Genomic DNA, 12,432 nt, shown 5'->3' on the forward strand with positions numbered 1-12,432 from the left:
GGAAACCAGAGGGTGCAGCTCATTGCTCATTCTAGGAGTTGTTGAGCAGGATAGAAAATTCCCCTTCAGGAGCAAATAGCACCATTTGTCCCTTGTCATAGTCCGAGCAAATAGGAATGCCTGGGGACGAGGTAGCAGTGAACGTTTTTGCATCTGCTAATTCCCTAACTATCATCACTCATTTCCTCTTCCACCAGGGCCAGGAGATTGGGTGTGGGGACACTAAAGTATCTCAGACTAGGGACCTTGAACTTTGCTTTCACCTCCAAGCCCCACAAACTAGTTTGCCAATGTTTTAGTGCCCGTGGTTCCCTAATGTGAGGTAGGACTTCAGATCCAAACCTGCAGAAAACATTAGGTCCATTTGTGAGTCTGGCACAAACTTGCTAATAGCACACAAGCATCCAAACAGGTGGAAGGTTCAGTCATGGGTAATTGGAATGATCCTCCTCTAGACCTCTTCTGGCTTCATGGAGGGCAGATTGAAGAGGTGCTTAAAGCTCAGCGACTCTGGTTTTCATCTGGTTGAGACTCTATACTTCTTCCCTGGCCTCACAGGGCTAAAAAGCATTTTCTTAGCAGAGCCTTCTTTTGAATAATCCAATGATGATTTTTTTGCCTGTTTAAAAATCATGCAATCTTTGCAGTTAAGTGACTGCATAGACTGTATTTTCTTCTTGGCAGCTGGGTATATTGGTTCATGCCTACAGATGCAGCACTTTAGGAGGCCAAGGTAGGAGGATCACTTCAAGAGTCTAAGACTAGCCGGGGCAACGTTGTGAACCCTATCTCTAAAAAAATATTATTATTTTGGGCGGTGCCTGTGGCTCAAGGAGTAGGGCGCTGGTCCCATATGCCGGAGGTGGCGGGTTCAAACCCAGCCCCGGCCAAAAACCACACAAAAATATATATATATATATATATATATTATTATGATTATTATTTTGAGTCAGAGTCTCACTTTGCTGCCCTGGGTAGAGTGCCGTGGCATCATCATTGCTTACAGCAACTTCAAACTCTTTTTCTATTTTTAGTAGGTACGGCATCTCACTCTTGCTCAGGTTAGTCTTGAACTCTAGAACTCAAGCAATCCATCCGTGTTGGCCTCCCAGAGTGCTAGAATTACAGGCATGAGCCACTGCACCTGACCAAAAATACCCTTTTTTTTTTTAATTAGCCAGGTGTGGTGGTTCACACCTGTAATCCTAGCTATTTGGGAGGCTGAGGTGGGAGGATCACTTGAGCTCAGGAGTTCGAGGCTGCAGTGAGCTGTAATTGTGCCTCTGTACACCAGCTTGAGCAGCACAGCAAGACCTTGTCTCTAAAAATTGATCCTATAGCTCAGTAGCTACATAAAACAAACAGACCCTGGATATAGGAACTATTGCTTCTACTTGTTGGGAAAGCTTCAGTTTTATTTAGCAAGAGAAAAGAATGGTTAAACAATCTTTAGCCAAGTAAAGATGCAACCTGGGGCCTGAGATAGAAATTCCTATGGCATAGTATCCAAAATAACTCTAGAGTTAGTACAGCCCCATGTCACTTAAACTCAGAACCCTCTCTGGGCCTCATTCCTTTAAAATTCTATTTCCGATCATCCAGAAAATTAGAATTTTGTATTTGAAGAAAGGCACCAGGGAAGTAGTGAAATATCTAGGCACAAGATCTTTTTTTCTTTTTTTTTTTTTTTTTTTTTGGTTTTTGGCCGGGCCTGGGTTTGAACCCGCCACCTCTGGCATATGGGACCAGCGCCCTACTCCTTGAGCCACAGGCACCGCCCATAGGCACAAGATCAATGGAAGATATGGTTGGAAAGTCAAGTAAAAGATAAAGTGGGTCTTTTTGTTGTTACAGTTTTGAGCCGGGGCCAGGTTTGAATCAGCCACCTCCGGTATATGGGGCCAACGCCCTACTCCTTGAGCTGCAGGTGCCGCCTTTTTTTTTTTTTTTTTTAGAGACAGAGTCTCACTTTATCACCCTTGGTAGAGTGCTGTGACATCACAGCTCACAGCAACCTCCATCTCCTGGGCTTAGGCAATTCTCTTGCCTGAGTAGCTAGGACTACAGGCGCCTGCCAGAACACCCGGCTATTTTTTTGTTTCAGTTTGGCTGGGGCTGGGTTCCAACCCGCCACCCTCAATATATATGGGGCCGGTGCCCTACCCACTGAGCCATAGGTGCTGCCCAATCAAGTGGGTCTTTAATAGAATAAATGTACATACAGTTAGAGAAAAGCCATAAATGAAAGGATTCTTTGTGTATAAATTCCGTGTTTTTGACTCATCTTTTCAACACACAACAAGCACATACACAAACTCCCCTAAATCAGGGCTGATGTCCTTTTGATCTCCTTATCATACATTGACACTTAATACCTACTGTGTTTTTGAATCTGATCGCAGTCAGTCCTTTGGACTTCATTTACAGAAATTTTTTTGTATTGGCAGGTCCCACCAAAGAAAATAAAAAGTCACTCCACTGCTTCACTACTACGCCTAGACATTAATAAAATAAAATAAAATAAAATAAATCCCCACTGGGGGCAGCACCTGTGGTTCAAAAGAGTGGAGCACTGGCCCCGTATGCCAGAGGTGGCTGGTTCGAACCCAGCCCCAGCCAAAAACTGGAAAAAAAAAAATCCCCGCTGGCTTGGTGCCTTGTAGCTCAGCAGCTAGGGCACCAGCCATATACCCTGAGGCTGGCAGGTTCGAACCTAGCTTGGGTTTGTCAAACAACAATGACAACTATAACAAAAAAAGAGCTGGGCATTGTGGCGGGCACTTGTAGTCCCAGCTACTGGGGAGGCTAAGGCAAGGCAATCACTTAAGCCTAAGAGTTTGAGGTTGCTGTGAGCTGTGATGCCATGGCACTCTACCAAGGGTGGCATAGTGAGACTATCTCAAAAGAAAAAAAATCCCCTCATTTCTTACGTTTTTCCTTGAATCAGTAATGTTGAAATCTGAAATTCAAGATGAGGAGGATATGCACAGATCTCTGAGCAACACTGCTTCTTAAAAAGCAGCGAAAGTCCAGAAGGCCGTCTCTCTGGTGATGAGTGAGCTGGGTGAGAGGGACCCGCAGACTCACCCTCTCACGTGCTATGGCCCCAGCCTCTGATCTCGCTTATCCCAGAGTCACAAGGCCCTTCTTCTCAGGAGGGCATTAAGAATAAGTTTCAAATGAATTTTTCTGTAGAAATAGTAGAACACGTTGGTGCAAAAGCCTAACTCTGGGCTTCCCTTCCGTGATGATCTATTGGGAGCCCCCATGCCCTGTGGTTCCTTTTGAATGACAAGCAGGGGCAATAGTCACCTGCCACTTTCCTGTTGGGGAACAAGTACCTGGCCACATGGCTTATGCTGATCAGGGAGAGGCCGGGGATGCTAAGTGGATTTTAAATGTATCCCGGAGCGTTTGATGGACTCTTGTTGGTGACTGAAAGGGAGACACCTGTTTGTCCCTCTTCCTTGTCTTGCAGTGGCCATCCCTGCCATCGGGGCCCAGTACTCCATGTTCCCGGCAGCCCCAGCACCTAAAATGATTGAAGACGGCAAAATTCACACGATGGAGCACATGATCAGCCCTATTGCGGTGCAGCCGGACCCAGCCAGTGCCGCTGCCGCCGCCGCCGCCGCCGCTGCCGCTGTTATCCCTGCCGTGTCGACACCGCCACCTTTCCAGGTTGAGCTCTTGACGCAGCCGCTGCCACTTGTGTGTGACGCGCCTCTCGTCACATGTGCTTTCTGTATTCACCACGGAGACTCTACCGTGTGCCTCACTCTCTTAGAACCCCGGGTTTGGGCGACAGTATTTTTAATGTGAATGATGACAGAAGAGACGAGAACAATTTTAAGTAATAATTTACTTCCCTAATGTTACCGTTGTATTAAAGGACGGGAAGCAGAATGAGAAAATGACGTGTGATTTCACGGTGCCCTAATAGTACAAAGACCATTTATTTTTAAATGGCATTGGATAATTTTTCTAGCTCATGTCATTACAGAGCTGACAGAAAGTCCAGGGAGGTCTTTCACATTTCCACATTCCAAACCACAGCTCAATGAAGTTCAATAAAGATTTTTTAAAAAGATATTTACACCCATATACGTATGTGAGTGTGTGTGAGTATATACTTATATGTATGTAGAGAAGGGGAGAGAAAGGATATATGTACGTAGATATGGAACTTTCTATTTTATTTTTTAATTTAATTTTATTTTATTTTGAGGCAGAGTCTCATTTTGTTACCGTCACAGCTCACAGCAACCTCAAACTCTTGGACTTAAGTGATTCTCTTGCCTCAGCCTCCCGAGTAGCTGGGACTATAGGTGCCTGCCACAATGCCCGGCTATTTTTTTTTGTTGCACTTGTTATTGCTATTTAGCTGGCCGGGCCAGGTTTGAACCTGCCATCCTGGGTGTATGTAGCCAGCACCCACTGAGCTATGGGCACCACCCTCAAACTGTCTTGGGCTCAAGGTATCCTCTTGCCTCAGCCTCCTGGGTAGTTGGGACTACAGGCGCCCTGCCACAAAGCCCAGCTAGTTTTTCTACTTTTACTAGAGACAGGGCCTTGCTCTTGACTCAGGCAGGTCTCAAACTCCTGAGCTCAACCATTCCACCTGCCTTAGCCTCCCAGAGTGCTGGGATTATAGGTGTGAGCCACTTGCCCAGCTGATATGTGAAATTTTACAAAATCTGCCTGTAATCCTCTCCTCTAACCAATCTCTCCCACTATTCTCCTATCTCTTCCCAAACTAATCCTACCATTTTGGCCTCCTTCCCCACCTTCGTTTTATCTTAGCGGCCTTTTCTTCAGTCTCGTCTCTTCTGCAGAATCTTTCCCCACCCACCTCGCCTAGAGAAATCTGCTCTCCTGTACTTCTCTTATGAAATTATTACTTAGCATATGACTGCCCATATGTTCTCTCCCAGTTAAAGAAGCTCCTTCAGGCCAAAAGCTATGTCTTAGGGTTTCTCTCTATGTATCTTTAGTGCATAGAGAATGTATCTGTTTAACAGAAAAAAAGTCTTATTTAGAGCTGTTCTCTAAATAAGAGGCAGAGAATTGCAAGCACCAATCGCTAATAATCAAGCCCAGGGTCTCTCACCTATTTGAATAAGAATTATCCAGGGCCGTGTGTTTAAAAAACAGAGATTCTTAGGCTCAAATCCCTGAAGATTGCAATTCAGTTGAACTGGGCTGGGGTTCTAGAATTCATGTCTTGCACAAGTTCTCATGATTATGGAGCAGCGGCAGGCTGGCACACCTCTGCAGCAGGTTGCTGCTTACTTGCCTTTGCCTACTTGAGTCTTGACTGCATTATTCACAGTGGACCAAACTGTTGAAGTTTATTCATCCATCAGTATGTATGTCATTCAGTATTCTTTCTTTTTTGAGACAGATTCTCACTCTTGTCACCCAGGCTAGAGTGCCGAGGCATCATCATAGCTCACAGCAACCTCGAACTCTTGAGGTCAAGTGATTCTCTTTCCTTAGCCTCCCAAGTAGCTAGGACTACAGGCATCCGCCCCAACGTCCAGCAATTTTTTAGAGATGATGTCTTGCTCCTGCTCACGCTGGTCTCAAACCTGTGAGCTTAGGCAATCTACCCGCCTTGGGCTCCCAAATGCTGGGATTATAGGCATGAGCCACCGCGCCCAGCCCCTGAAAGCCATCTCTAGTTTAGCGTTCCCTTTGCTCTCCAGGTCTCTCACTTTCCCTGAGGTCACATCACTGAATTGGAAGATGCAACTCCACCTTCCCTCTTTCCACGTCTCTCATCCTGCTGCCTTACAGTGGTTGTTACTTGCGTCCACCTGCGCCTTCCTGTCCTGAGCCTGGAAACCTTTGCTTTTGCCTTTGTGTTCCCATTGCCTGGGAGGTGCTAGTGGAATGAACAGGTGCTGGGTATGTGCACGTGTTCAGGAAGGGTTTCTTTTTGTTTTTCCTCCTCAGGGCCGCCCAATAACTCCAGTATACACCGTGGCTCCCAATGTTCAGAGAATTCCCACTGCCGGGATCTACGGGGCCAGTTATGTTCCATTTGCTGCTCCGGCCACGGCCACTATTGCCACACTACAGAAGAACGCGGCCGCCGTGTACGGGGGGTACGCGGGCTACATACCTCAGGCCTTCCCAGCTGCTGCTATTCAGGTCCCCATTCCCGACGTCTACCAGACATACTGAGCCTGGGGACGAGCACGAAGACAAACCACAGAAACACCACTGAAGGAACGCTGTACTATTAATGAAGAAAGAACGTGTCGGATCAGCGCACACCCGAAAGTGAAGAATGCTGTCAGATGTCATATTGAGATATTTTATATACATGAAGTTTTCACTAGTTTTTTAAGACTATTTTCCATTTAGCCAGGCCCGCGTTCATACATTTCTAAGATACTTGCAATGGTTCATGCCTTGACACCATCTTTTAAAAGTTTATATGCTGTACTACATTTGTATAGAGGTTTTTTTTTTTTTTTAAGGATATATTTTCAGTATGAAGGTTATTTTCTTAACTTCTGCACTCCAGAGATTTCTATTTTGTAGTACCTTTGATAAAATATCAACTGTATATTAAAAAAAAGCACACTTGAGCAGCTAGGGAACTATTTTGAAAAATATATTCAATATTTAAAGATACAAACAATAGTGCTTTAAAATACTACATAAAACGTTCTTTTAAAGGTTATACTGGAAAGTGCAATTTTAAAATGAGTAAAACCTCTTTATTTCTGCTGGCATTAAGGGTTGACGGTGTTACCAGGCGTTACCCATGGTGGTTCTATTTTTTAAAAGAAATTAAACACCCAGTCTCTCTTTCAGCCAACATTGAAAAGACCTATCACACTTCTGAGTCCAAACACTGGAAAGTGCCCACCAGCCACCATTTCCCAGGGCTCGTTCTCCACCTACCTTTTCCCTTAAAAATGCCCCAGCACCTCCATCTCTTACCTGCTTCCCTCCTCCCCAAATGCCCAAACCCGCTTCTGTGTTTGGCAAGTCTAGGACAAATGGATAAGTCTTGATAGAACAGCTGATGGATTTTATACTGCTTCTCCCCAGGTTTTTGTTGGGTTTTTTGTGTTTGTTTTCTTGTGTTTTTTTGTTGGGTCGTGTTGGTGGGGAGGTATTATTTTCTATGTGTGCTATTTTTAATAGCAGAGTAAGCACAAGGTTTTAATAGGTTTATGGGAGACACCTTTGCATAGTTATTTAATTGCCCAGTATAAAATCTTAATTCCCGTTCTAATGCTTTTGTTTTTGAAGTATGAGTTTTCAGGGGCAAAGAATGTATGCTAATTGTAGGGAAGACCCCCAAAGACTCTTGTCAGTGGAGAATGATGCTTGTTACCTTACCATGTTTCATGCAGAATGTCTGTCCTCGAGGCTGTTGGTGATATTCTGTTTATGGAATGGGGCATTCCTGTGTAGCTGTGTTCTCTGCAGGTGAACTGAATTGGGGTATGCCCCTCCAGGAGAAGGAGGAGAGACCTATAGGAGTTAAAAGATAGTTTGTAAATATCTTCTCATGCTTGTTTTTAGTCCTTTTATGTTGCAGAAGTTCATGGTATGTAGTTTAATGCAAAATTATGCCATATTATTTTCATGGTATTAAAGAGGTTGTTTTATTAGGAAGTAAATGTATTGTTGCAGTGTTTTGTGCCTGTTTCAAGGCTTTTGTTTAGCAGAGTGAATGTAAAATACAGTAAAATGTTAAGATTGTCACCTACTTTATGAAATAGACCAGCTTGGAATTTTTTTTTTTAAGGCTCAATCAAGGAAGTGGGGTGTGCAATAGGTAGCAAGTACGCAATTGTGTTTTTATGTCATGTTAGTGATCCAGAAAATCTGTCCACTCACTGGATTTTTGTTGAAGGCTGAATTCTTAACTTGTGGATTAATAATAGGATCATGCCCTTAACCAGTACTTTTATTTTGTTTTAAATTAAGAGATTTCCAAATGCCCTTCCCCTTCTCCCATCTTGGGATGAGATGAGTTTTTATATATAAGCAATATTTATTTAACTATTCTATAAAATTATTGAGTGCCTGCTAAGGCCTTTAAACATTCCCAGCATTCCCTTCCATCCTTCCCGAATGACATAACGTAATTGTGCAATGTTCCTGATGATGCTGTAGCCAGCACGCTGCATCCCAACTCGAATCTGTTGGAATGAATAATTCCAACAAAATGCATTTTGGATCAGATCCTCATCCCTTGGCTGTGTGAAAGAAGTTCTCTCCTTCCTGTGAAGGATTGTCACATAGGTTCACCGGATGAAGTTCTGACCCAGTATTCTTACTGTATTTTACATGTGCCTGTAAGTTATTTGCAAAAAAAAAAAAAAAGGTATCTTAACATGGCAACTACCAAACTACCTTCTAAACAAATGTTGGTGATATAGCCAGTTAAGTATCAATGAGCCTCCTATTTGTGGACCTGTCTGTTCCTGTTGTTTCAAAACCATTTCATGTACACTACTGAGGTAAGTTTATAACTTGAAATGTGAACTTTTTTTTTTTAGGGTTAAGAACAAACTATATAAGTACAAAAAAAAGTTTTAGAGTTCTGTTTTCAAACATGCTAGTAGTTTAGTTATCTTTAGCTGCTCTGTATTTGAAAAGCTTTTATGTAGATTTGCTCCATTTATAGTACGTTGTTAGGATGTATGTAGTAAATAAAGCTTTCTTTAAAGCAGTTTCAAGATTTTATTTTAAATTGTGTTTTCCTTATACTGATTTTTTTTTTCCAGCAAAATTAACAAAACTCTTACAACATAGAAGGGACTGACTAATTTAGTATTTTCAGTGAGAGAAATAGGCGAGTTATAGTCATGTGTTTGGCTTGAATTCCCGTTGAAGATGGGTTGCATAGTTGGTGAATTATCAGAATCTTCAAACTTCAGCTCAAACACCTCAGCATCAGAATTGAAATAGGTTATGCCAAAGCCTGTCACTGATCTAAGGGCTGAAGTTTGTTTATAATCAGAAAAGCTTTATACTGAGAGCCCTTAATGGAGACAATTGATAATCATGCTGATTTTTTTTTTTTTTTGTGGTCTCATGAATATGCTGGGATGACCTTGATGTTGATCCCTGCATTTGAAACCAGAGCCTTCTCCTTTCTCTTTTCACATTGCATAGCAAGGTTAACAGAACACTTCTCTAGAGAACACCACTGACTTCAGATACTATCAGCACAGTCGATCAAATGATAGGAGGGGAGGTGGTGGGTTATCAGTGGAGTTACTTCTAAAAATCGTTCTGTTTAGGTTTGCTGGTGATTAAGAATTTTATGCCCTAGGCTGGGTGCAGTTGCTCATGTTTGTAATCCTAGCACTCTGGGAGGCAGTAGCAGGAGGATCCCTTGAGTCAGGAGTTTGAGCCCAGCCTGAGCAAGAGTGAGACCGCATTTCGACTAAAAATAGAAAAATTAATTATTCATTGTGGCAGGCACCTGTAGTCCTAGCTACTCTGGATACTGCCGGCAAGAGGATCACTTGAGCCCAGGAGTTTAAGGTTGCTGTGAGCTATGATGGTGGCATGGCACTCTACCCAGGACAATGGAGTGAAACATTATCTTAAAAAAAAAAAAAGAAAGAAATTTGAACCTGGATTATGGCTTCTCAATTCCCATTTCTTGGAATGTTTCCTCTTAAAATGGATGAAGTCCCTTTTAGAGACAGAACAGGCTGGGAAACTTCCCCAAATGAAAGATCATTAGACAATGTTATTAAGGGCAACAAGGTCTGCTGATTCTTTCTAGTTCTAGTAGAAAAGTACAGATGCCCTTAAAGTTGCTGAATACATTCAGAATTAGATTTATCTCGTTTGAAAAGGGATTAACAACTCTGGGAGGCTGAGGCAGATGGATTGCGTGAGCTCATGAGTTCGAGACGACCCTGAGCCAGGGTAAGACCCGTCTGTAAAAATGGCCAGGTGTTGTGGTGGGTGCCTATAGTCCCAGCTACTTGGGAGGCTGAGGCAAGAGGATTGCTTGAGCCCAAGAGTTTGAGGTTGCTGTGAGCTGTGACACCAAAGCACTCTAACAAGGACAACAAAGTGAGATTCTTGCCTCAGAAGAAAATGATTAACAATCATACAAATCTAGCCAGGCGTTATGGCGGGCGCCTGTAGTCCCAGCTACTTGGGAGGCTGAGGCAAGAGAATCGCCTGAGCCCAAGGATTTGGAGGTTGCTGTGAGCTGTGTGACGCCACGGCACTCTGCTGAGGGCGATAAGGTGGGACTCTGTCTCTACAAAAAAAAAAAAATCATACAAATCACGTTATACCTCTCTGAGGGGCTGCAGCTACAGAAAGAATAAAACCTTGCACTATGGCTCATCTTACAGTGGTAGAACACAGACAAAATGAGTCAATGGTATGTCAGGGGAGTCACTAGGCTCCTTGGCTTCCGTAATCTTAGGTGGACCTCACAATAGCTCAGTGAAGTAGGTAGAGCAGATATGTGACTGGCCAAGTCCCACTGGTGGTGAGAACCGGGACTCAAATCAGCACTCAGACCCCAAGTCCCAGATTCCTTCTAGCAGTACATTGGCCCTGGAAATGAGCAAACCCATTCTTTTAGAATAAGAAAAGAAAAGCTGGCTCGGCACCCGTGGCTCAAGCACTAAGGCACCAGTCACATACACCTGAGCTGGTGGGTTCCAATCCAGCCCGGGCCCTGCCAAACGACAATGACGGCTGCAACCAAAAAATAGCTGGGCGTCCTGGTGGACGCCTGTAGTCCCAGCTACTTGGGAGGCAGAGGCAGGAGAATCACTGGAGCCCAGGAGTTGGAGGTTGCTGTGAGCTGTGATGTCACAGCACTCTACCCAGGGCAAAATCTTGAGGCTCTGTCTCAAAAAAAAAGAAAAGAAAAGCTTGTGTGCCAGTGTAGTTTCTGATGGCTTTTCTGTGTGTTTTCATGTGTAACTTAGGGAGTGGAAAGAATGGGTAGAAACGCCCACTGTCAGCTGGAAGGTGCGATAGGTATGGGGGTGGGGCTGGGGAAAGTGTGTACACTGGTCCATTTAAGGAATTCTATCCGCAAGCCCGTCTAAAAGATTATGGAGGAGGCTAAAGAGCTATCATAGGAAATCAGCTATATTTTCCTCTTATACTTTTTTTAGACAGAGTCTCACTTGGTCATCCTGTGGGGTCATACCTCACAGTAACCTCAAATTCTTGTGTTCAAGCAATCCTTTTGCCTCAGCCTCCCAAATAGCTGAACTACAGGCATCCACCGCAACGCCTGGCTAATTTTTAGAGAAGGGGGTCTCACTCTCGCCCAGACTGATCTCAAACCCGTAAGCTCAGGCAATCCACACCCCTCTTACTCTTCACTGAAGCAAATGCTCCTTTTGTGTGTGTGTGTAGAGACAGAGCCTCAAGCTGTCACCTGGGTAGAGTGCTGTGACATCACAGCTCACAGCAACCTCTAACTCCTGGGCTCAAGCGATTCTCCTGCCTCCGCCTCCCAAGTAGCTGGGACTACAGGCGCCCGCCACAACGCCCGGCTAGTTTTTGATTGCAGCTGTCGTTGTTTGGCGGGCCCAGGCTGGATTCCAGCCCGCCAGCTCTGGTGTATGTGGCTGGCACCTTAGCTTCTTGAGCCACAGGCGCCGAGCCAGAGGCCCCATTTTTAAATGATAAAAATATGTCCATGCACAAAATACAAAGGACTTACTTAGTTGAAAGTCAGAACAATTAGGAAACATCTGATTATTTCTTATACATTGCCTAATTTGCACATGACATTTATCACAAATATATGTTCTGGGCTCTCATCTTTTATCTCAGGGTTGTTTGGGGTTTTGTTGTTTTGTTTTTTTAATATAAAGTTTAACATTCTGGCATGGCCATTTTGACAAAGTAACATTTTGACACCACGACCCTAAGCAAAATACATCTTCAGCTTTTTTTTTTTTTAGACAAGAGTTTCACTATGTCACCCTCAGTAGAGTGCTGTAGCATCACAGCTCACAGCAACCTCCAACTCTTTGGCTTACGCGATTCTCTTGCCTCAGTCTCCCAAGTAGCTGGGACTACAGGTGCTCGCCACAACTCCCGGCTTCTTTTGTTATTGTCGTTGTTTAGCAGGCCCTGGCCGGTTTTGAATCCCCCAGCCCTAGTGTATGTGGCCAGCGCCTTAACCGCTGAGCCACATCTTCAGCTTAAAAAAAATATATTGAGTAAGATGACACAGATATGTTGACCTTACACTTTCTCTTCCTTGACATATTCCCCATTTTGAACCCCCAAGGTAAAATGTAAGATGAGGTTTAAACAAAAGAAGAGACTCAGAGAACATCCACAAACTTAGTCTACCCTTTCTAGATGCCCAGTATTCCTCTTTCCCAAATCCTCATGCCAGCAAACCTAGGGAAAAATGTGATTGCCCAAATAACTTAACCTCTATGAGCA

General features: G+C 43.9%; 1 protein-coding gene across 3 annotated transcripts in view; it reads left to right on the top strand.

The window, feature by feature from the left end:
• The window catches only part of RBM47 (RNA binding motif protein 47), a 93,168-nt gene extending 84,464 nt beyond the window's left edge, over positions 1-8,704 (top strand). For all 3 annotated transcript variants that reach the window (XM_053577917.1, XM_053577916.1, XM_053577915.1), the window contains 2 exons: positions 3,479-3,681; positions 5,959-8,704. In XM_053577917.1, coding sequence (XP_053433892.1) covers positions 3,479-3,681; positions 5,959-6,189 — 434 coding nt within the window. In that variant the 3' untranslated portion in view covers positions 6,190-8,704. The remainder of the gene's footprint in view (positions 1-3,478; positions 3,682-5,958) is intronic.
• Positions 8,705-12,432: the final 3,728 nt, after the last annotated feature.

The sequence above is a fragment of the Nycticebus coucang genome, chromosome 23 (genome assembly GCF_027406575.1).
Source record: "Nycticebus coucang isolate mNycCou1 chromosome 23, mNycCou1.pri, whole genome shotgun sequence".
In the NCBI taxonomy this organism is placed as follows: domain Eukaryota; kingdom Metazoa; phylum Chordata; class Mammalia; order Primates; family Lorisidae; genus Nycticebus; species Nycticebus coucang.